Source organism: Leucopleurus acutus (genome assembly GCF_964270905.1).
Source record: "Leucopleurus acutus genome assembly, chromosome: 5".
Taxonomy (NCBI): domain Eukaryota; kingdom Metazoa; phylum Chordata; class Mammalia; order Artiodactyla; family Delphinidae; genus Leucopleurus; species Leucopleurus acutus.
Genome location: NC_139147.1, coordinates 84,211,052 through 84,234,850, shown reverse-complemented (window position 1 = coordinate 84,234,850; position 23,799 = coordinate 84,211,052). Strand labels below are relative to the sequence as shown.

The following is a 23,799-nucleotide window of genomic DNA, read 5'->3' as shown; positions in this document are numbered from 1 at the left end:
TAGCATCGCTGCCCAGATCTCAGCAAACCCAGTGGGGCTGTTTCTGAGATGCTGGCCAGAGGAAAACCAGGAGGGAGGGAAATCAAAAATCACAGGGTTTTTTGCCCCTAATTAATTTGTGTGGTTTGATTTCTGACAAGGAAAGAAAAGAAAGGTCATTTCATCTACTAACACCTCAATAAACAGTATGTTAAGTCCAGGTAAAAATGAAACAGTATGTTAAGTCCAGGGTCTGGCCTACTTGGGATTAACTCTAATGCCAGAGTTGAGATGGCTCAACCCCTCAGCACTCTCTCTTTGGGTATTTTTCTTTAAGCACTTGGATTAAGGGATATACAAGGCCTCTTCTGGGATCTGTGATGTAAAATGGGGTTAGGTGTTCACTTAGGACCCATTTTCAAAGTAATTTTCACAGAGAAAATATAACTCAAGAGGGAAAATCTTTTAATATTTTAATGGTGCCACGAGTGAGAAAATAAATTACTCCCTCAGCACTTTCCCTGCCCAATATGTTCTGGTCCCTGAGTTCTTGCTTTTTCCAGAGTATGGGTCAGTTTCCACATTCAGGATCCCAAGGACCACAACCCAAGTTTCCTAAAAATGCTGAGGTGCTGCTTGGAATCTCGTAGCACAGGTTTGCTGACCGATTTAGGTAGCTTTCCTCCAGAGACAAATTCCTTTCCCACAGATCAGTTCTCTAACTTTGCCACAGTATCTGCTACCTTTGTAATACTGTGCCTGCCTTTTGTGGAAATGTCCCAGCACTTGCTATGGAACATACCGGACAGCCGGTGACTGCTGCCAGGTCCACAGCCAACTCACAGGACTTGATCAAATCCTCCATCATGGCCAAAGCTTGTTGTAGGTCGTCTGAGAAGGCTGAATCCTTGGTCCTCTCTGGCCCATTCTGTGGAAACCAAATGCCTTGTTGGAAATCAAAAGGTAAACCATCTACCAAGGGAAGAAGGGAAACAGGACAGAGATAAGGAGCTACGGATCCAGCCAGCATGAAGTTACTGAGAAGGTAGGTACATCAACCTGTTTCCCTGCTCCCAAAGAATGGTAACTAAGGATATTTGCTGGTTTAAGTACAATATATGATACACACACACACACACACACGCACACACAAGCAAAATCATTACACTTTCTGCACATTGTACTAATGAAGAATGAAGTTCATAAAATCATGGACATTATATTCTGGCTATATAAGAAACATCCTGAGCTTTTGTAAAGCATGAAAACCCCAGCCCTTTTAAATAGGGTGCTCTCCCTTTTACTCCCCTACCCCCAGGGCCTATAGAAAAGTATAATCCGAGTATCATATTCCTGTATTTAATGTGACAGTCTTATTCCTATGGGTAAAATTATACTTAAAACCCTCCCAGAGGAGGATATCTGTAAACTTTAGAGGCAAAGAATGGGCTGCTATGCAGAGGTTTACTAATGATTTATGTGTAAACACCATAACGGTGGCATTTGCCACACTGAATCACCCCGGGCTCTGCCCTTTCTCTCTCCTCTCCTCCCCCTGCCCTTCCCATATTCTATCACCATTAAATATGCCAAAGAGGTAAGCCAACGTGATCTGCACCTCCCAAACAGCATAAAGACCCAGAATTAAGGGAAAAGCTAATTTAAGACACCGACGTTCCAATTATTACTATTGTGACACTTAGGACATGGTAGGGATGGTTTCAGCTTCAAAGTCTTTTGCTTAGGGTTTCCATATTTTATTCACCTGCTACCTACATAGCATATTTATCTGTTATCTGCTAAATACAAACAAAAAGATTTTGGCTTCGTCCATTTTTTTTTTTTTAACACATCAACTTCTACAACAAAGAACAGAGAGCTCTTTGCTACTCCGCATATAGCCCCACCTCTTCTTATCCTCTACTGCATGATGTAAGCAAAGGGTTGTGTATTTTCTTAATCTCTACTTAAACTATAAAGATTAGCATGTTTGGATAAGAGATATGAGTGACAGGGCTGATGAATGGAGCAGAGCATGCTGCCTCCACTGAACAATTTTCCATGGATTCTTACCTTCTTACTTATGGTAAATGTGTTCCAGGTCCTGGTGGAAGACAACACACTCTCACCCGAGTTTATTGTAACATCATTAACAAAGGATTACAAGTTCTTACACCAGGCATCTTCCTCTTTCCTAAATACTTGAAACTCAATGTGCTTTTAGAGACTCCACGGCTACCTATTCCCTCTCCTTCCCACTAACCCTCCTCCCACAAACACGGCAAGTGGCTAGTTTTACATTGTGTGATATAGGACTCTTACAAACATTATTAAACCTCTCTAACTCAGGGTAAGTTCTTACAAACATTATTAAACTCCTCTAAACCAGGCTAGTTGCATTTGCTCCAGGCTATAAAATTACTACCTGTGCCCTGAGCTTCCTTTAATCTTAAGGCATCCCCACAGCACCATGTGAGCAGAGAGGACATGCAAATGACTGCCCCTTGAGACACATGCCTCATGTTATTCTTGTTAAAACCAGAATTTTATAATAGAAAAATTGAAAAAGCCCACTTCCAAGCCAAAAATTTCTTCCCAATCTAGTGTGGCCATCACTTCTTCCACGTTTCTTCTTGGCTGTCTTAGAATTCACACACATATACACACACATTTGGAAGGGAACAGGGCATAATGTATATAGATTTACTAAGGCGTACAAAGAAGTAAATATAAATCATTCATAATCCTACCATGCAGGCAAACCACCGAAGGGATTTTATTATACTTACTTCCAGTCTTTTATGTATGCATTTTATACCTTCGCTTACTTTTGTATTCAGGTAAAACATTTTTATGTGGAAGGAAGAAGATATATTACCACTTATCCTATTACAAATCCCCACTTTGAAATTGTCTTTATTTTTTTGTTTTTTCCTGACTATGAATTATAGGATGCATATTATTTTAGAAAATTTACACAATAAAGATCATAAACAAAACGAAGTCACTCTTAAGTCCTTCCATGTATAGGCAAACACCATTAGCAGTTAGTACATAGAACGATATTTAATATCCAGTACCTTAGCCAAACCTCCTTCTAGATCACCTGGGTCCATCTCCAAATCCTCAGGTGACTCAAAATCCAGCAGACCCTGCATTAACCCAAAAGCTTTATTGAAAATCAAAAAGTAGAAGGCCAACTTAATCTGTTGCGCAAACAATCTCCAGCCAATGCTAAAATGAGGATGTATATCAATTTGTCTGTTTGTCACAAGTAAGAGGGAAAGAGTAAATGGTACATTCAGCGCAGTGTTCTTTCCACAAACATAGAACCACACTGGACACACTATTTTGTAGCCTGCTTTTTCTCAACAACGTATCATGAACATTTTCCCATGACATTATATATTTTTTAAACATGTTTTAAAATTGTGGCAGAGTATTGCATCCTATAGCTAAATCATGATTGATTAATCCTCCCTACTGTTAAACATTTAGGTTCAATAATTTTTTACTAAAATAATAATAATCTTTATACACTTTTCTTAAGGATAAATTCCTACAAGTAGAATTGTTAATGTTAAGAGTTGTGATGCATGTTTCCAAGTTCTTTAGAGAAGGACTATGTTCCCACCAGCCTTAAATGAAAGCTTTTTTCACCAGCCCCTAGCCTACATGGAGTATTACCATTTAACGCTGTACCAAAACATGCTCACAGATGCCACTCTTGGAGGGAAGCAGAGGCTCCTCAGCCTCACTCCCGGGCTGGTGTGACGGCTCCATGTATAAAACAACAGCCGCACGTTACGTTGCGGAAGCTTCCTGGGGGTCAGCCCTGAGTGAGCTCTCTACTGCGTCACTCACTGGCTCCTCACAGCAATCTGTGCAGGAGGTTCTAGTGTCCTCACTTTACAGGCGAGAAAACCAAGGCCTGACAGGTCCAGGCATCCCACACTGGCAGCGGCAGAGCCGGTGCAGGCAAGGCTGGGCCTGCTGATGCAAAGCTGAGAGGGTAACTTGTTCTGAGGGCAAAACATTGGCAATAAGCTTAACTGCCCTGAGCCTCAGTTTCTTCACACTTCAGAGCCTTTTGGCACATCTGATGGTGGGGATTAAATAAGAAATACAGGTGGGTGTGAATTTTGTTTTGTATAAAACTAAATGACTTCCTCTTGACCTCTGATGATGGGTTTAAAATTAAAGGAGCATCTGGTTTTGGTGTGGGGATGATCCAGGATTATGTTGTGACTGATGTATATTAGTTACTTGTACATTTTTTTTTTGGATCTTTGCAAGGGGAAAACTACAAGTAACAAGTTTTATATATTTAATTTAAATCTGTTACAGGTTTTCATGTTCAGGATAAACAATTTTTCAACCTTGGGCGAAAATACCTGCAACGGTTTAAAGTGACTGTGTTTTACCTTAGGACAACTGTTGCATGCCAATTTGTGTACATGTGTGTGAAAACACTTCAAAGTTGAGTTAAAAGATGTAAATTTAAAGTTGGTTGTGTATCTAATCTGCCCCAGGTTCAGTAAGTAAACAATTCTTTTTTAAAACAAAAACAAACAAGCAAAAAGAAATACATGTGGGAAGATACCCAGTAAACAGCAGTGGCTTGTTTTTAAATTAAGTGAGAGTAGCCACTGGGCAAGAGCTGCTTATAAAGGTTAACTCAAAACAGACCTTGGAGGAGTGACCCAAACCTTTCCCTGAGCTCACACCTGGGGAAGCAGCTTTGACAGAGCTCCTGTCCTGTGTGTGTGTGGGTGGGGTGGGGGGGTGGCGCACGCTGGTGGGTGGTGGCTGGGTCTGGGAGTGCTCTCCTGCAGGTGTGCTGGTGTCGGAGCAAAGAAAGAAAGAACCACCTAGGGATTCAGCAAAACAAAATTCATTCTGTTATGCTGCTCTTGAGAAAAATCCTCAGTCTAAGGGCAGAGGTAGATGTCGCAAAAGAATCCAGTTTCGCCTTCTCCCCTCCATTGTTTAAATGCACGTAAAATAGTAGCTTTAGGGAAAACACACCTCTTTCCTGAAGCTCCTTGCCCCAGCTGTAAAATGGAGCAGATGATATCTTACCTGTAGATATGTTACCGAGAATAGAGGTCTGGCTGCCTCCCCACCCTCTCAGCTGCCAGCAGTGTGGTGGCCTCCCTCTTCCCCACTTTCCTCCCAAGGACCTCTGCTCCCCCAAGCTGGGCTCTCCTTAGAGATCCAAGTTCTGGCCGCATGATGGATTAGCCAGGCTCCCGGGACCCTATGATTCTTTGGTTTTATTCCTCATTGAGGAGGCTGATTTAGACCTGGGGACAGAAAAAGCCTGAAATCTAGACATAGTTTCACCTTTGGAAGTCGAAGTCACAATTCTACGTGTCTAAGGAAAAGAGCACCATAGCGCCCACATCTGTTCTCCAAGCACAGGAAGCACTGTCTCATCTACTTACCTTCAACAACATCTGGTACTTCGTAAGTCTCTGGCTTGGTCCTCTCAGATACTTAAAAAGAGGGAGACTGTGACCCAGTTGACGCTGGCATACCTTGAAAAGCCAAACAGAAACAACATAAAACAAAACAACACACACACACAGAACAGAAGCGGCAGCATTTAAATACAAGAAGTGAAATGAGCTCTTCATGGAGAGAAGGGGCAGCTGTGTCGACCAGTTTCATAATGTTATTGGCTGTTCAGTCCCTCAGGAACAGTGTGTAAAATGAGAGTAATGGGAAAGGGGATAGGCTTGGCTAGTATTTTTATAGGCAAGTAGGGATGCCGGAACATTTATTTCTTTTAGAAAGTAAGTCCATTAGGAGGGAGACAATGCGGCAGGCTTCTGAAAAGGTTGTCTTAGAATTGGGGTTTGGGGGTGGTGGAGTCTAGTCAAGGGTACATGATGGGCTTATTGATATCATTCCAGGGAACCCCAAAGTGTGACTTAATTCCACTTTTAAAACCCATCCTAGAAGAGGACCCTGGTTTTCTCACCAGGCTACAGCTGCTCATTACAGAGCTGTCCCGTGGAGACTCAGGGCAGCATTGAAACTTCCAGTGTATCATTTCAAAAAAGGAGAGACTTTGAATAAACATAAATCCCAATTAATAAACATAAATCCCAATTAATAAACATAAATTCCAATTAATGCCAAGTTCCTCTTCCTAGTTCATACTTCCAATTTCTTTACAAATTGGATGTACATAAACAGCGTCCAGGGAAAACAGTTTGTGGGAGACCTTAGAAATGCAATGTTACCCCAAAGTAGGTGCAGTCTTGACATTCTTGCCAGATTGCCCTGGCTCGGGGCAGATTCTTATGATATTTAAAATATATTTGAAGGTCTTCTTTCTGGGTGAGAAAAAGTTAGAACAAATTAACCAGGTAGCATTTTTCAGTAAGAGGACAGGATAATACAGTTTATTCATTCATTCAACAGGCCTGAGTATTTTCAATGTGTAAGGAACTGGGGATGCACAATAAATAACCTTCTGTTGGGGTGAGTGTGTGATGGGGAGATGAACACAGGGTTATAAACAACGCAGATGTGAATGGAGTGCTGTGAGAGCAGCTACAGGACTCTGGTAAATAAGTAAGTAAATTCATGAACAGGAGTTGAGTTTTTACGTTATCCTTTCCCCTCTGCTCGTTATCTGGGACACCAATATCTCCCCCAGATAGTTCTGTACTGAGTAATAAAAAGGACAAAAAGTGCTCGTAGCTGATGGCCTCTCCTTTCTCTCTCCCCACTCACTCCTTTTTACAGTTATCATGATGCCACCCCTACAAATAAACCTAAGAAACAACCAAAGGATAGAAACATCCCAGAAGGAAAATGTGGCAGTCTGGACACAAACCTAAGTGGTCTGGGCAACCCATCTCAGACATCACCTTCAACCTGCAGCACAAGACTCCGAGACTGGAAAAGCCACATGACTATCTCAGTGCTAGAGATCAAGAGGGATTCCAAGTGCTGTGTGACCTATATTCTCATTGCATCAAAGACTGTGTGAGGTGGGAACACATCTGCCAATATCCCAGATAGAAAAGATACCCCCAGCCTGTGGAGTCAGCTTGCCAGCTTCATCCATTCCATCAGGAGAACCTGGTCCATCCACTCAGCTGTGCTTGGCACAGAGCCCGGGCTGCTCTGGCAGAGATGACCACGGGGCCACTTCCTTGTGGATTTCTGTGTCCCTGTCCTCTTGCTGAGGCCACTCTTGATGTCCTTCATGTGGACATGGGTTATTTTTTCCCTTACAGCTTTCACTATGTCTATTCTACTTCTAAACACCCTGCTGTAGTGAATGATTTCCATTTCTGTAGCTCTTCCTCTCTCCCGATGGATTGGAAATGGTCATTTCACTTCACTGCAAGGACTACAGCAACTCTGTCCTTTGCTATTCTCTCCAAGAAAAATTACACACACACACACACACACACACGTTTAAGAAGGCAGACAGCCCTTGAGAAATGTTGTTCAGATTGGTTAAGAAACTAGAATAATAATTCAGAACTTAACAATAATAACTTCCTTATTCATTCACTCCAGAACTATCCATTGAGTGCCTTTGATGTGCTAGGCACTGTGCTAAGTACATTTGTTAAACTCAATGGCTCCCAGAGTGTAGTAGCCTAGACTTGAGGAATACTCCTGCTACACTGAAGGCCAGGCTTATAAAACACTACAAACTGATTAAGGCATTTCACCCACATTTGGTTTGTCAGAGCACAAAGACATTGGCCTTTTGCTCCTAAAAGGATTCAAGGTTTCATTGCTTTCAACACTCAACACCAGAAGATTCTCAGAAGCTGGAGGAGACTGGAGATCCAGACTTCCACCCAGGAAAACATCGCCAACAGTCGGCCACCTTTCCCTAAATCCTCCCAGTAACAGAGAGGGACCTGGTTCTCTTGGTGGTTGCTGAGCTGATACCTGTGTTCCTGAAACCTTCACCCTTTGGTCCTGTGTCTGCACTTCGAGCATCACAGAACATTATATGCCTTCCAGTACTGAAACACAACTACTGACCTAAATTTGCTCTTCAGTCCAAAATTCCTTAGAGAAAGCATGTGCACTAACCAGCAGCATACGAAAGTACCTGATTCTCCTTACCTCCCTACAGAATAAATCAGGAGGCTAAAAAAATTGCTACCCCCTGTAAGGCCAACTGGCCCGAGGCAGGGGAACACAATCAGATTCACAGGTTTCATCAGACCGAAATTCTCCGGACCACCCAGTTCCAGAAACTGCCCTGGAGACATTCCGGACCACCCAGTTCCAGAAACTGCCCTGGAGACATTCCGGACCACCCAGTTCCAGGAACTGACCTGGGGACTTTGCACCCGGCCCAGCCTTCCGGCCTTTCGAGGGGTGGGACTAACAGTCCCCTAGGATACCCGAAAAGACCACCAAATAAGGAATACCCGGCGCCCTCCCAGATTCACCACACCCCTTTCCCTTCTTCCCCTATAAAATCTTGCCCAACCCTCGCCCGGTGCGACTTCTCTGGCCCCTTTCTCTCAGACCAGTGAACCTCCCCCGGGAGCGCTCCCTGAAAAAGCTCACTTGAAGCTTTCCTCTGTTTTGCGGTGCCGTTTGTTAAGATCCGACCTTACACCCCCAATCTCATATTCACACAGGAAGACATGATTTCTTATGGATTAAGAAGACTGTGGCTCAGGTTCAGTTCTTGGCTTTCTTACTTACAAACTATTTGGTCCGAGGTCAGTTACTTAACCTTCCTTCGCTTCAGTTTCTCATCCGTTACGTGGGCTCACAACAGCAGTCAACTCCTATGATTGTTGTGCGATTAAATGGGAAGATGTATAGAAACCTCTCAACAAATGCCCAATACATGCAGAGTACCCAACAAATGGTAGCTATTGTCAAAGCATTTTTTACTTTTGTAGAGTCCTTCTGTGTGCATTATTTTATTTGATTTCCACAACTTTACATATTGGTATTACTAAGCTTGTTGTATGCAGGAGAAAAGTGAAACTCCTTGAGTTTAAGTGACATAATTGAGGTCATGCTGATAGCAAGTGGCTCAACTTAGATAAGAAGTTAAGTTTTCTGAGTCCCACCCCAGTGTTTTTTTCTATTGTACCACGTGAGATCTCAGAGCAAATGGGACTCAAAGTAAACTATTGACAAACAAACGCTATTCTACATGGAGGTTGGTCTCTGGGGCAGAATCTTCCTGGATACTACAAGCTATCAAATCTGACTGAAACACTTGGCTAGAGCAATATTTCAAAATTCTTGTTCATGATTAGTGGAAGTCTGCAAGTATTACTGAGAAGAGGTAAACTGCTGTAGTAAATAGTGGGTGATGGGCCTGCCTTACTGGCTAACCAATACAGGTCTTTGCACAGCTGTGACAATGCCCTCAAGGATTCTCAAAGGTTAAGTAATTGTGGTTTTTAATTACTTCATTTGTCTCAGAGTAATACTTTGTGCTTGGAAAGAATTTATTACCTGTATTTTGTCCCCAACATCATAAATCATATAGGATTATATGCAGGTATGTGGTCTGGATTAATGATTTCTAGGGTTCCTCCCAACATGGGGGACTATAAAAAGCTCTGTAAAACTTTAGGAGAGGAATTTTTCTAAGAAAAGATGTTTAGTTAGCAATTGCCCGACCATTTCCTCAAACTTGGCAATTTTAACTTGATAATATCCTTTTTTTTTCCCCACAGGAATTTGGTCTTTTTCTCATTCAACAATTTCAATAAGTCTTTGCAATAATGATATAGTCAGTTATGAAATATTACTAAACTCTGCAACGAGATTTCACATTGGTGGTTTGAGGAGCACAAAATTGCCAAATAGTATAAAACACGAATAATGCTATCAAAGTAAGTCAAAAAGGAAATTAATCAGATTGAATACAAAATGGTTTCTAATGTATCTTGAATTCTGTCACTGGATGAAAAACCTATGACAAGGCTGTGATGGAAAGCCCAGACAGGGCTATGGAAGGGGTCTTCTAAGTCGGTCAGAGTTCTGAGGGTTGAAGACTCTGTTTCTCCATTATGTCTAATACCTTGAAACCTGGGGATTTTTGTGTTGCTTGCTTTCAGTTTATCACAGGTACAGTAAGTCCCCTACATGTTCTGAAAGTGTGTTTGTGAGTACAATTTGTTCGTTAAGTCCAAAAAAGTTAGCTTAGGTACCCGAATAACACAATCAGCTATATAGTACTGTACTGTAATAGGTTTATAATACTTTTCACACAAATAATACATTAAAAAAACACAAAAAGTAAAAAAAAACATTTTTAATCTTACAGTACAGTACCTTGAAAGTACAGTAGTACAGCACAACAGCTGGCATACAGGGGCTGGCATCGAGTGAACAGGCGAGAAGAGTTACTGACTGGAGCGGGGAGAGGAGGTGGGGGATGGTAGAGCTGAAGGATCGTCAGCAATAGGAGACGGAGGGCAAGAGCTGCACTTTCAGTCACGCCTGACATTGATGGCACAGGTTCCGGTTCCTTGCTGGATTCAGTTCCATCTACCCTCTTAAAAAAACAGGTCCAGTGATATCTGGGTAGTAGCTCTTTTTTTCTCATCATAGGTGACACAGTAGCACTGGATTGCATTCTGAACGGCTGCTGCAACCTTCGTGTACCATTCTACATTCAGGTCCTTTGCCTCAAAAACTAGCAGTGCCTCCTCAGATAAAGGAAGTCTTGCCATTTCCTGTGTCGTGAATCTCTTCCGTTCTTCAATTACTTCTTCTTCCTCTTGTCGCTCCACTCTCTCAATTATTTTCACTTTTGTTTCCATCGTTATCGCTCAGCATGTCTTTTTACTTTTTTCTTTTTAGCATCTTTATTGGAGTATAATTGCTTTAAGATTGTGTGTTAGTTTCTGCTTTATAACAAAGTGAATCAGCTATACATATACATATATCCCCATATCTCTTCCCTTTTGCATCTCCCTCCCTCCTGCATCTCCCTCCCTCCCACACTCCCTATCCCACCCCTCTAGGTGGTCACAAAGCACCAAGCTGAACTCCCTGTGCTATGCGGCTGCTTCCCACTAGCTATCTATTTTACGTTTGGTGGTGTATATATGTCCATGCCACTCTCTCACTTTGTCCCAGCCTACTCTACCTCTCCCCATGTCCTCAAGTCCATTCTCTAGTAGGTCTGAGTCTTTATTCCCATCCTGCCCCTAGGTTCTTCATGACCATTTTTTTTTTTTTTTAGATTCCATATATATGTGTTAGCATACGGTATTTGTTTTTCTCTTTCTGACTTACTTCACTCTGTATGACAGACTCTAGGTCCATCCACCTCATGACAAATAACTCAATTTCGTTTCTTTTTATGGCTGAGTCATATTCCATTGTATATATGTGCCACATCTTCTTTATCCATTCATCTGTCAATGGACACTTAGGTTGCTTCCATGTCCTGGCTATTGTAAATAGAGCTGCAGTGAACATTGTGGTACATGACTCTTTTTGAATTATGGTTTTCTCAGGGTATATGCCCAGTAGTGGGATTGCTGGGTGGTACGGTAGCTCTATTTTTAGTTTTTTAAGGAATCTCCATACTGTTCTCCATAGTGGCTATATCAATTTGCATTCCCACTAACAGTGCCAGAGGGTTCCCTTTTCTCCACACCCTCTCCATCGGCGCATCTTAGTACCAACTACATCACTGCTGCTTTTATGCTTGCTTCCAGACATCCTGGGCTTGAAATAAAGATACTGTACTACTGTACTCTATACAGTACTATACAGTAAAGCACACAAAAGCACAACCACTTGCAGAGAATGCATGCACGTGACAATGTACACCAGACACGTGAACTAACTTACGTTATCAGACATGTGAATGCATGTTCGCATCTTTGAAAGTTCGCAACTTGAAGGTTCATAGGTAGGGGACTTACTGTACTGCTCTTAGACTTATCAGTCATCATTTGAGCTGTTTAAAAATGCTTAAGTTGTTTGATCTATTGTCTCAGGCTCACAAAAAGAAAACAAGCAAGAGAATGAAAGGAAGGGCTGGTTGGGAGAGAGAGAAGAAATGGGAAAAGTTTAGAAAGCAAAGGGCACCGGGCTCATCTCCAAAGGAGGAAGGAGGTACTTGGTGGGGAATGATGCCGGCTAAGGCATTTCTCTGAGCCAGCTCCCAGGGAGCACAACTGGCCCAAACTGCCAGCCTATTTATTGCCCAAAGCCAGGTGGAGAACTGGCAAGAGGGGAGAGGTCTGTGTGGTGGGAAGGGAAGCAGACAGAAATACAATGTTGTAGGACAGGAAGTTCACAAATGGGGTGCTAAGTGGAAGACAGGCTGTAGACTTAAAATTTTCTAACTTTCCTTGATGCCATAGAAAATAAAATGGAAGAAAATATATGTTCTATAGTTTCAGTTTAGTACTTCTTTTGAGAGTGTTACTACAACTTTAGTGAAGAATTTAAGCCTGCTGTATGATTCTTGCCCTAAAACAGTTAGCTTAGTCATTCAGAGAAGGATCCTCTGCCTCAGGGGTCTGGGGGGGGGCCAGTTTTCCATTTCAGGGGACTTGGCAGGAAGCCAGGCTTACAGTCATTCCCACCTAGCAGGGTGAGCTCAGTCAAACTGGACTCAGCTCACAAAGGCTGAAGTACTGCAAAGGACTCCCGCTTTGCATTCAAAAGGCAGATATAAGTTTTTAGCCCACTTGTGTTTCCATTTGCCCTTGCCATTACACAGAAAATTAAGGGCTGACTTTAATCGCACGGTTATTTTGAGTTATTGGGAGCACAGACTTACTCTCTTGAGAAAGCAACGTGCCAGAAGTTCAGGGTTTTCAGTGCATTTTTCCAATTCTTTTAGAAAAGTCCTAGGGAAAGAAAACGATAATAATGCTTTGATTTTTACATGTATGGGGTTAACAAAATTTTCTGAAGTAAAATCACATAAGGTTTTAAGAGGTGCTTAGAAAAATGCTGTTTTCCAGGCTTTACTGCTTTTGACTCATCTTCAACATGCTGATTTGGAAGAAAACAATGTATTCTGTGACATTGCTAGGATTCCCTGAAACCACTCATACCAGTTCTGGTAATTCTAAGCACCAGCCACAGACAGACTGGATACACTGAAGATCCCTGCTACATGACAGTAATGTTAACAAGAACTGCTGTTGCTGCTGCTACTACAACTATCACGGAGAGCTGACTATAAATCAGGCATAAGCTAAGTGCTTTGCAAACAATATCTCATTTAATCCTCCACCAAACCTTGTAAGACAGGGTTTCGTAAGTGTGAAACCTGAGGTTCAAAGAGGCTGCATAACTTCTCCAGAGAAAGCAGAAGTGGGATTTCCATTTCAGCCTTGTGTCTGACCAATGGACAACAGATGTGGTTAAGAAACAACTGTAGTTCAATTCACCAAGCAGTCTCTTCCCTCCTATCATTAGATGTGTGATCCTGGGGCCATTAGAGTGAGTAATGTTAGTAAACAACTTGTGGTTTTGTCATCTGTAAAATGAAAGGGTTGGAACATGATTTCCAAAGTCCCTTCCTTCTCTCATTCTCTAGAACCCAACACCCAAGCAGACCTGGGCTGAAAGGACAATTCCCTGACCAGTTAGCATTTTCTAACACCCTGGTTCCCAGCACTCCCAGGACTTGTGTCTTGGTCGACTTTGTATTCCCAATGCTGAACACAGTGCCTGACACAGAACAGGTGCTCAGTAAATGCTGATGCATGAGTAGATAAATAAGGAAAGGAACCCACAAACGAATACAACATCGATGCCTGACACCAGTACACGCTCCATTAATGTCTTTTCCCTTTTTCCTCGGGGACCTTGTGACACTTCTCGCATCCTTCGTATCCCATACCACCCCAATCCAATCCACTGACTCTGGACTACTTGATTAAGCCTAAAAATCAAGCAACTTTCATCTCCAAATTCCATCATTCTGATTTCCATCCTTCTCTTATTTTCCATTTTCCCTGATAATTTGAACGAATATGTACCTGTTGTGAAATTCATAAAGTTCTCTAATATTCCCAAAGAGAAATTCCTTGTTATTCCGAAGAACATCTGGAATTAGATGCTTCAGCCAAATAAAATCCATTGGAATGATATATCCCTGCAGAGGTGGAAACAGGGTAGGTTTTACAAACAGGAACATATAAGAGATGATCTGACTTAGCCACTTTAATAATTGGGGAGTAAGGCACACATGTCCTGAAAGCCATTCCGTCAAAAACATTCTTCTGATATTATTTTCCTCATGTGTCTATCTTCAGAAGAAGATGGCTTAATGGCAATGATAATAAGATGGCATTTTTATAGGAAGAACAAATCTATTTTTTAAATTCGTCACATAAGTCAAATGTGAAAGGAAAAAACTTACCCATTATTTTATGACCTGATGCAATTACTATTGTCTTATTATATTTCCTTCATGACTTTTTTAAAAAGCTGTTTTATATGGTTATAATCACAGTACATATATAATTTGTAGTCTGTTTTTCCATATGCATTTTAGACTCTTATAAATTTCTACATATATTGTTTTAAATTTAATCTTACAAGCATTCATTTCAATGTTGCTGTATATTATTAAAAATAATTATTTTGTAACAGTTGAATAATATATCATTTAGCATGTATATAAGACTTTATCAACCATTCCATTCCCTGGACATTTGGTTTTCTTCTGATGTTTTATTGTAAAAAATTTCTATTATAACTTTGTACATATAGTTTATTTCTCAAGATTATTACCTTAGGAAAATAGAGAAAATATAAATTTTCACTCAAGCAAAAAATGCTACTTAAAACAATAAGAAACAATTCTCTCATTTATTTATCAAAAACATTTAAATTATCATACCCACTGTTGGCAAGCATATGGTGAACCTAGGTGGGCACTGCTAGAATCATGTGAATTGGTACAATCCGTTGAAAGTTATTTTGTTACATGAATCAATAGTCATAAGAACGTTCTTATTCATACTGAAAAAACCACTTGTGATATTACAAGACCTGAAACTTTGGTGGGGATTCTAGAGACCTATGGCAACTATTTTGAGTTTCTATCTGCAACAAAATTTTCCAGTTTGAATACATGCTTAACGTCCCCCCGCCCCAAATCTACTTACGTCAATTATGTTTTTAATCTCTTTTATATAAGTCTCTTCCGTCTCAAGCAAGTCACGTATAATGCGCCTAAATCAGCAGCAGGTGGGAAGATGAAAGAAAGAGAGAGACAGAGGTGGGGTGGGGGTGGGAAGCAGTGTTTTAGAATTCTTCTAGAATAATGGTCATCAATACAGTTCCCTTTAGTGGCTCATCTACTTAGGTTGTGGTCAGTTCATTCCGTTCTGTTGAACACCCAAGGCCAACATCTCACAAAAGCACACTCTGATCACACTGGCATGAGAAGAAATGGCAAAGTTAAACGACTCAAAATCCATTTATGTAGCCAGAGAATGACCTGTTTGTGAGCCATAGCAAGGGGGTCAAGAGGGCAGACATTGGAGTCAGAAATACCAGGTTGGGATCCTTGGTCAGGAAGGTCTGCCTGATCCCTACGTTGCACATGTGGTTTCCTGCTCCCTTCCTCTGGCATTCCATGTCTCCGTGTGATTGAGTTCCTCAGCCAGAAGACATGAGCTCTGTCTGCTTCCCCTGAGAAAGGCAGGTGGGAGGTGTGGTAGGTAGAATTCTAACATGGCCCCCAAGATTTCTGGTCCCTGGTACACACACACACATCCTCCCAGTTAGTCAATCAAACACTAACTTAAGTGCTGCTGGGAAAGTATTTTGTCATTCGGTTTTGTTCCAAATCAGCTGACCTTAAGATAGGTAGATTACCAGGTTGGGCACATCCTAATCTCATGGACCCTTTAGGTCTGGGTCTAAAAGTCAGAGAAATTGGAAGCATGCGAAGGCATTAGCACAAGGGAGATTCTCCTTTGCTGGGTTTGGAGATGGGGGGAGGGCATGTGGCAAGGAAGGCAGGCAGCCTCTAGGGGCCAAATGGCCCCCAGAAGACAGTCAGCAAGGAAACAGAAGCACTAGTCTGTGGTTGCAAGGTACTGAATTCAGCCACAACCATATGAACTCCGAAGAGGATACCTTCTAAGAAGTGCAACTGGACAACACCTTGATTTTATCAGTGGGACTTGAGCAAAAAGCCAGTCTTGTTATGCCTGGACTCCTGTCCCAGGGCAATTGTGGGCTGCTAAGTTTGCGGTCATTTTTTGATGCAGCAATAGAAAACTAATAGAAAGAGTGAGGCCAGTCCCCACATCTATCTCCAGACAGACTGCTTTCTTTCTCTCCTCAGGCTGTGTGGCCATACTTTTTTTAGGGCTTTCTTTCAGGCCTCCAAGTGAATCAGTACAACTGTTCACATGTAGAATATATACATTTATGGTTTCCTGTGAGCTGTTGGTGGATTATCTATTAAACAGTAGCCTACCCTAGAAAAGAGTTTCTTTTCCTCTCATAAGAATGGGTATGACAAGGGACAAATAAAGGACACAATGTAGGAAATTCACACAAATACATAAATGGCTATTAGTCTTATGAAAAAAATGCTCAATATATATGAATCCAACAAAAACATATTAAAAAGAAGTACAATTTTCAACTTCTATAATATGGCAGACATTGCAAACCTCAAAGGAAGACCGGCAGATGAAGATATGGAAACACACTCGGATAACATTGGTGAAAGTACAGATTTGTGCAAGATAACTTGGAAATATCTCACCAAAATTTAAAACACATGCTCCTTGACTCAGTAATTTCACTTCTAAGTATGTTCATTGTTTGTAATTAGAACAATAGAACGACAACAACCAGATATAAACTGGAAATTACTTCAATTATGGTACATATATATAATGAAATGCTATGCAGTTTTTAAAAAGAATGAAGCTGACTGAATCATGCTGACATGACACAGTCAATGTATTTTAAGTGAATTTAAAAAAATAACCAAGATGTACAACAGTTTGCAGAGTGACTATTTGTATAAAATTTATACTATGTGTAAAATGAGCGTATATGCATACATATATGTAAAATTGTATATGCTTAGAAAATTCATGCAAAGAAACTTAAAACATTGTTAACAAGGGGGGTGGGAGAGGGTAGGGGTGGGAGTTTGGGATTAGCAGATGCAAACCGGTATATGTAGAATGGATAAATAGCAAGGTTCTACTGTATAGCACTAGGACCTTGGGGAAATATACTCAATATCCTGTGATAAACCATGATGGAAGAGACTATGAAAAAGAATGTATATATATATATGTATAACTGAGTCACTTTGCTGTACAGCAGTAATAACACAACATTGTAATTCAACTATACTTCAATAAAAAATAAATTAAAAAAAACATTGTTAACAGTGATTGCTTTTAGAAAGTGATACTGAAGACTAGAAATGGAGAATTTTTACATTTTATTCCGCACCCTTTTTCAATCTTTGATTTAAACAAAAACTTTAAACATCTACTGCTTTTCTAATTAAAAAAAATAGTTTACATGACGTTTTAAAATGAATGTTACTGGAGGTAATGACATATAAACCCCATTTGAGAGATATAAATAAATGCTATAATCTACCTATTTTATAGCTCAACAATTATTCTTTCTTAAAAATGACAATTTCCATATCTATTTATAAATGCTTGTTATAAGGCAAGACTGATAAAGGATAGCCATTGACCAAGGATACAATTGTAAGAAGTATAATTCTACCAAAAAAGTTACTCTAAGATCATATTTAGCTTAACGGTGTCTCTGAGTAAGAGGTTCCTTTGCTTTTTGTAAATCATCCTGAAATGATGATAGTTACTATGTCAGAAGGAAATATAGGCCTCAATACCAGTCTGTTTCTATGAGCCATGACATAAAGTACGACCACAGCAACAGTTAAGCATTCATAGAAAGCCAGAGTACAGCCAGCCTCTTATGTCTCCGTGAAGCACTGGGCTTAAGCAACTTGGCAAGGCTGTTTAAGAATGTGTTGATGACTAAATGAAGTCACAAGGCAGAAACAACTAGGTGGTGGGCAGAAATCAATCTTATCATCCAACAGTTAATATAAGAACTTAGAGACCCCTAGGAGTCTTTACGAATCTGACACAAGAAAAAATCCACAACTCAGAAGAAAAAAAGTCCCTTGTCAGGTCATATCCCAGTTCCAACTGCTTCATTTTACTTATTTGAGTGCAATGGATAAAACTCCAACAATAGAAAGTCTCCTGAACGCTGGTAGCCTTCATTTCTGTTCAGATTAAAAAAAAAAAGTTCTCATACCACTGTTAACCATTCTTTCATCTTTCTTCTCCTTTGTTTTCCTTTCAAATAACTTTATAAAATGGGAGAGAATCGATGATTCTAGCTGACGATTGCCTGCTTTATTATTCCAAAGCACATAACTTTGTTCACAGAAAAAAAATCAAGGATTTAATATCTAAAGTCACCAAGTATATATAATGTAGATAAAAAACAGAAAACATCGGGAGTACTCAAGTCATTTTAAAACCTTAAACACCTAGAGCAACTTATGCCCTGGTGGACATCTACCCAGAGGTGGAACGCTGTAATTAGGATGGGGTTCATAACGCCAGATCAGCCCGCATGAATGTAGTCTACACTAAATGTATACTCTGGCTTTGTTTTACATGTAAAAGTGGTTCTCCCCTCACCCATACCCCCAGGTCATTAAGGAGAAAATGGAGGCATAATGTGTTTTAAGGGACTGTTTCTTCTCTGAAGCCATATTTCAAGGTAGCATAAAAAAAGAGCTTTGGAGATCTGGTTCCATCCTATATGACAGCTCGTGTTTGTTTAAGATGATACTGTAAGCGAGAGGCAAGAAAGGAAAGCCTTTTAAAAAAATGAATGCAGCCCTATTTGGTAAGCAAGATCAGTAATGTAGTATGTACTTGTTAGGATCTCCTGATAAGTTTCTTCTTTGCCCACACACCTTAATCTGTTCCCCCTTTTAACCCTTGCCCCTCGCCCCCTCCCCAATTTCCCAGCTCTCCAATAGAAGAGTATCCTTTTGGAAACCAGTCTGTTAGAAATATATTTTTGCTCATTACCTGTCAATACAATTTGCCGTCAAGAGATTTCATTTACTCCTTGTATTCTATCATATCACTCGCGTCAGAAAGTATTATAGATTTTCACTTTAAAAGAGCTAGTTTTCATCTAATACCCTCTTTGCCAGATGGAAAGGTCTATTCTTATCCGTTTCAAACCCTCGAGCATCTGATGTAATGGATACTCATCTTCTTAAACCTTTCTCTTCCTTTGGTTTCTCTTTATTATTCAATCTTCATTCACCACCCACCTCTCTGTTTCTTCTCTATTCCTTCCTTGCTTCATCTTCCTCCTTGTGTCTAATGTTGCTGCTCCCCCAAGGTCTGAACTCAGGTTTCCAGACTTCCTTCCCTCCTCTTCCCTCATGCTGTTGACTCTCCCACATGATCATTTTCCTGCCAGACTTTTGGTCATGCTCAAGCCCATGTTGCCAATGGTCTACATATGTCTTCACCTGGATGCCTCCCAGATACCTCATCACCTCAGGCTGAAATAGAACTCATCAGACAGAAACAGCATGCATATCGGTGGAAGGGTCATACTCTAGGGTCCCTAAAACACAGTTGTCATTGCAAACTCCTCCCTGCCATTATCGCTTACATTCAATCTGTCACCAAGCCTCATCTTTTCATCTCTGAACACACCTCTTGGAGCCCCTGCTTATTCTCCATTGCCGACGCCACCAATACAGAGCAAACTCCCGCGCCTTCTCATCTTGAATACATTGGTGTACTCCTAGACGCTCACTCTTGCCTCTGAGATCTCACTCCCATCAATCTATTTTACAGACCTCCAGTCTATGCCCTTCCTAAAGCTTCAAGTCCATTATGCCATCATTCTCCCTCTTCAAAAACTTAAAATAGCTTTCAGTTGCCCACAACTGTCAATATTCCTCCCAGGATTTCAAGACTCTCCATTCATGTGAAAAGAATCTTCCTAGGGGGCTTGCTCAAAAGATAAGTACAGAGCCACAGATTCAGAATGGGGAGCAATGGATGAAGTACAGGGGTAGAATCTGTAATTTTCACAAGCACCCCACATGATTCTAATGCGGATGTTCCCTTATTTGGCTAAGTAACACTGAGCTGATCCATTCCTTTGAGCCACCTACCCCCCTTTAGTTAGGCCAATGGTATCATTATTTTATACTTCTTTTCAAATTCTAGTCATTCCTGAAAGTTCCATTTCTCCCTTTTCCATGAAAACTCTTTCCAACAGCTTCAGGTGAAATTAGTACCACAGTCTTATCCTTGCTTCCCAGACAAAAACCATTAGATCCATTTACCGAGCGTGTACTAGCTCCCTATTATGAGCCAGGCACCATGATAGGCACTTGGGATAGAGAAATGTACCAAAATGCCAGGCCTTAGGGAGTTCATAGTCTAATGGCAGAGACAAGAAAATCAGTGACTCCTGTGCAGAGTGATAGGTACCAGGTAGCCAGAGGAGTCAGGAGCACAGAAGGGAGGGGACACTGCCGATTTTGAGTTGAGTGAAGTTTAATCAGAGTTTTGAAAAAAGCAAGCAAGGGGACAAGGACAGGGAACTGTCCCAGGCCGAGGACGACAGTGTGGAGGAGGGAGCAAAGGTGAGCGATGTATGCTTTCCCAGTACTTGTAAATTCTTTGGTGGGGCTGGGCCAACAGTCTAGTACATTCATAAAATGCCAGAAGCAGATATAAACTTAAAGACCATCAGTTAATCCTTATATTAGAGATGGAAAAAGAAAGCCCCAGGGCCATGCACTGACTTGTCCAAGGTCTCTGGCTTTGGCAAAGTTCATGTTCTTCCCACTACATTATGTTGCTCCTCTTGGCCTATGTTTGGGGTGCATCTAAAGTCCTGTTTGCTGATTATGAAATAAAACACAAATTAAAATGAAACTAGCATGGTGATATAAAAATACTGGGTTTCACGAAAATAGGTTTCCAAGTCTATTTCTGCTTCTAATATGTAGGGTAACTTTGAGCAAGACATTTTCTTTCTCAGGGTCTCCATTTCTTCATGTGTCAAAAGGCTGAATTAGATCATCCTGAGTATCCCTACTGGCTCTCATAGGTCACTCTATAAATACATCATTTTTTAAAAATTTATTTTTAACATCTTTATTGGAGTATAATTGCTTCACAATGGTGTGTTAGCCTCTGCTGTATAACAAAGCGAATCAGCTATACATATACACACATCCCCATATCCCCTCCCTCTTGCGTCTCCCTCCCACCCTCCCTATCCCACCTGGCTAGGTGGTCACGAAGCACCGAGCTGATCTCCCTGTGCTATGTGGCTGCTTCCCACTAGCCATCTGTTTTACATTTGGTAGTGTATATATGTCCATGCCACTCTCTCACTTCATCCCAGCTTACCCTTCCCCCTCCCTATGTCCCCAAGTCCATTCTCTACGTCTGCATCTTTATTCCTGTCCTGCCCCTAGGTTCTTCAGAACTCTTTTTTTTTTAAGATTCCAGATATATGTGTTAGCATACAGTATTTGTTTTTCTCTTTCTTACTTCACTCTGTATGACAGTCTCTAGGTCCATCCACCTCACTACAAATAACTCAATTTCGCTTCTTTTTATGGCTAAGTAATACTCCGTTGTAAATAAATCATTTTAAATAAAATGTATGATGTGGTCTTTGGTCTAATCACACCTTGCTTCTCATTTCTCATAAGAAAAGAAGCAAAGGTCGTAAGATTTTCTGTCCATTTACACCCTCAATTAACTAAACAGTGAATGTGTGACTGCATGTACAATAGGACGGCAAGGAGAAGGAATCAGCATGGGCTGGAGGGGTCTTGGTGGAGGTGAGCTCTGGACTGTCCTGTGTAAGAGGTGCCAACTTGCAGCAAGACAGGAGGGTGTTCCAGGAGGAAGGAAACAGGAGCAGGGCTAGGAGTCGTGGCTACACCCGGGGCCTTGTGGGAACCAGGTGCTGGGGCAGGGTCTGGGTGGGAAGTGTGGGAGTCAGGGGGAGCCAGATGGAGGAGACGGTTGTCACTCCAGGCTACGGTGAGACTCCATGCAGGAGCCGAGGGGAAGGTTCAGGAGACCGAGTTGGCCAACGGGGAAGAGAAATGTCCAGGAGCCCGTTTCATTCAGCACTGAATAGGTCCTGAGGGTTCAGACTTAGGAAAACATGTTCTTAGTTTCACATCCTTCTTCTGTTTTGGTTAGGTGTTGCATAATTGCTTAATAAATTCCCAGAACTATAAATGGTAACAACATGAAACACTATGGACCCATACAATGACCTTGTTGAAATCAGTGATATTTTAAGCATTAATAAAAGGTCTGATGAATATAAACCGTCTCTGTCTCCTGGAAGGCTAACAGTTGAAAGTTTTGCTCAGTTGCTGATAAGCCATCTGTTCTGTCTTCTCCACTTTTATATCTTAGTTTCTATATTTTGTCTGATGTTAATTGGATTTGATCTCATTACTCTGATGTGTTTAGGGTAAACAACCTTAAATTCTTTTTAGAGAAGGATGGGGCATAAGTAATCACTAAAGTTTATCTGGCTCACTCTTCAGTATCACATAATAAATAATGACAAAGTAATTTCACGCATACTGCACTTTTTAAAAGAGGGGCTGATTATAAACCAAATCCCATTAATCCTAATTCAAGTTAACAAACCTGCATTTGTGTAACATTTTAGGGATTATAATTTTTTTTTTTTTTTTTGGCCGTGCCACGTGTCTTGTGGGATCTTAGTTTCCCCAACCAGGGATTGAACCTGGCCAGGCCCTGGGCAGTGAAAGTGTGGAGTCCTTAACCACTGGACTCAGGGAATTCCCCCAATTTTTAAAAAATTGTGGTAAAATATACATAACATAAAATTTACCATTTAAACAATTTTTAAGTGGCATTAAAATACAGTCACAATGTTGTGCAACCATCACCAGAACTTTTCCATCAATCCAAACTGAAACTCTGTACCCATTAAACACTAACTCTGCATTCCTTCCTCCCGCCAGGCCCTGGTAACTTCCACTCTACCTTCTGTCTCTATGATTTTGCCTAGGTACCTCGTATAAGTGGAATCATACAAAATTTGTCCTTTTGCGTCTGGCTTATTTCACTTAACATAATGTATTCAAAGTTCATCCATGATGTAGCATGTGTCAGATTTCATTCCTGTTTAAGGCTAAATATCTTCCATTGTTTGTATGGACCATTTTTTTTTTGGCTGTACGCGGGTCTCTCACTGTTGTGGCCTCTCCCGTTGCGCAGCACGGGCTCCGGATGCGCAGGCTCAGCGGCCATGGCTCACGGGCCCAGCCTCTCCGCGGCATGTGGGATCTTCCCGGACCGGGGCACGAACCCGTGTCCCCTGCATCGGCAGGCGGACTCTCAACCACTGCGCCACCAGGGAAGCCCTAGACCATATTTCACTTCACTTTTATGTGAATGATACCATTCACTTGTTGATGGCCATTTGGGTTGTTTCCACCTTTTGGCTATTGTGAACATTGGTTTGCAAATCTTTGTTGAGTCATTGCTTTTACTTCCTTTGGGTAGAATTACAGATGGAAATTACAGAAGGAGAATTGCTAAATTATAAGGTAATTCTATTTTTAACTTTTTGAGGAACCACGATATTGTGTACCATTTTACATTTCCACCAGCAAGGCACCAGGGTTCCAGTTTCTCCACATCCTCATCAACACATATTAGTTTCCATTTTTAAAATAATAGCTAACCTTATGATGTGAAGTAAAGTTATTTTTTTAAA

General features: G+C 41.1%; 1 protein-coding gene across 1 annotated transcript in view; it reads right to left on the bottom strand.

Annotated features, from left to right (window-relative positions):
- Positions 1–23,799, bottom strand: part of MCF2L2 (MCF.2 cell line derived transforming sequence-like 2) — a gene marked incomplete at both ends in the record, with an annotated part of 183,947 nt that overhangs the window by 7,681 nt on the left and 152,467 nt on the right. Inside the window, 7 exon segments of the mRNA XM_082840148.1 lie at positions 782–907; positions 3,060–3,131; positions 5,427–5,519; positions 6,231–6,323; positions 12,752–12,821; positions 13,965–14,080; positions 15,099–15,165. Of these exon segments, the coding sequence (XP_082696274.1) occupies positions 782–907; positions 3,060–3,131; positions 5,427–5,519; positions 6,231–6,323; positions 12,752–12,821; positions 13,965–14,080; positions 15,099–15,165 (637 nt within the window).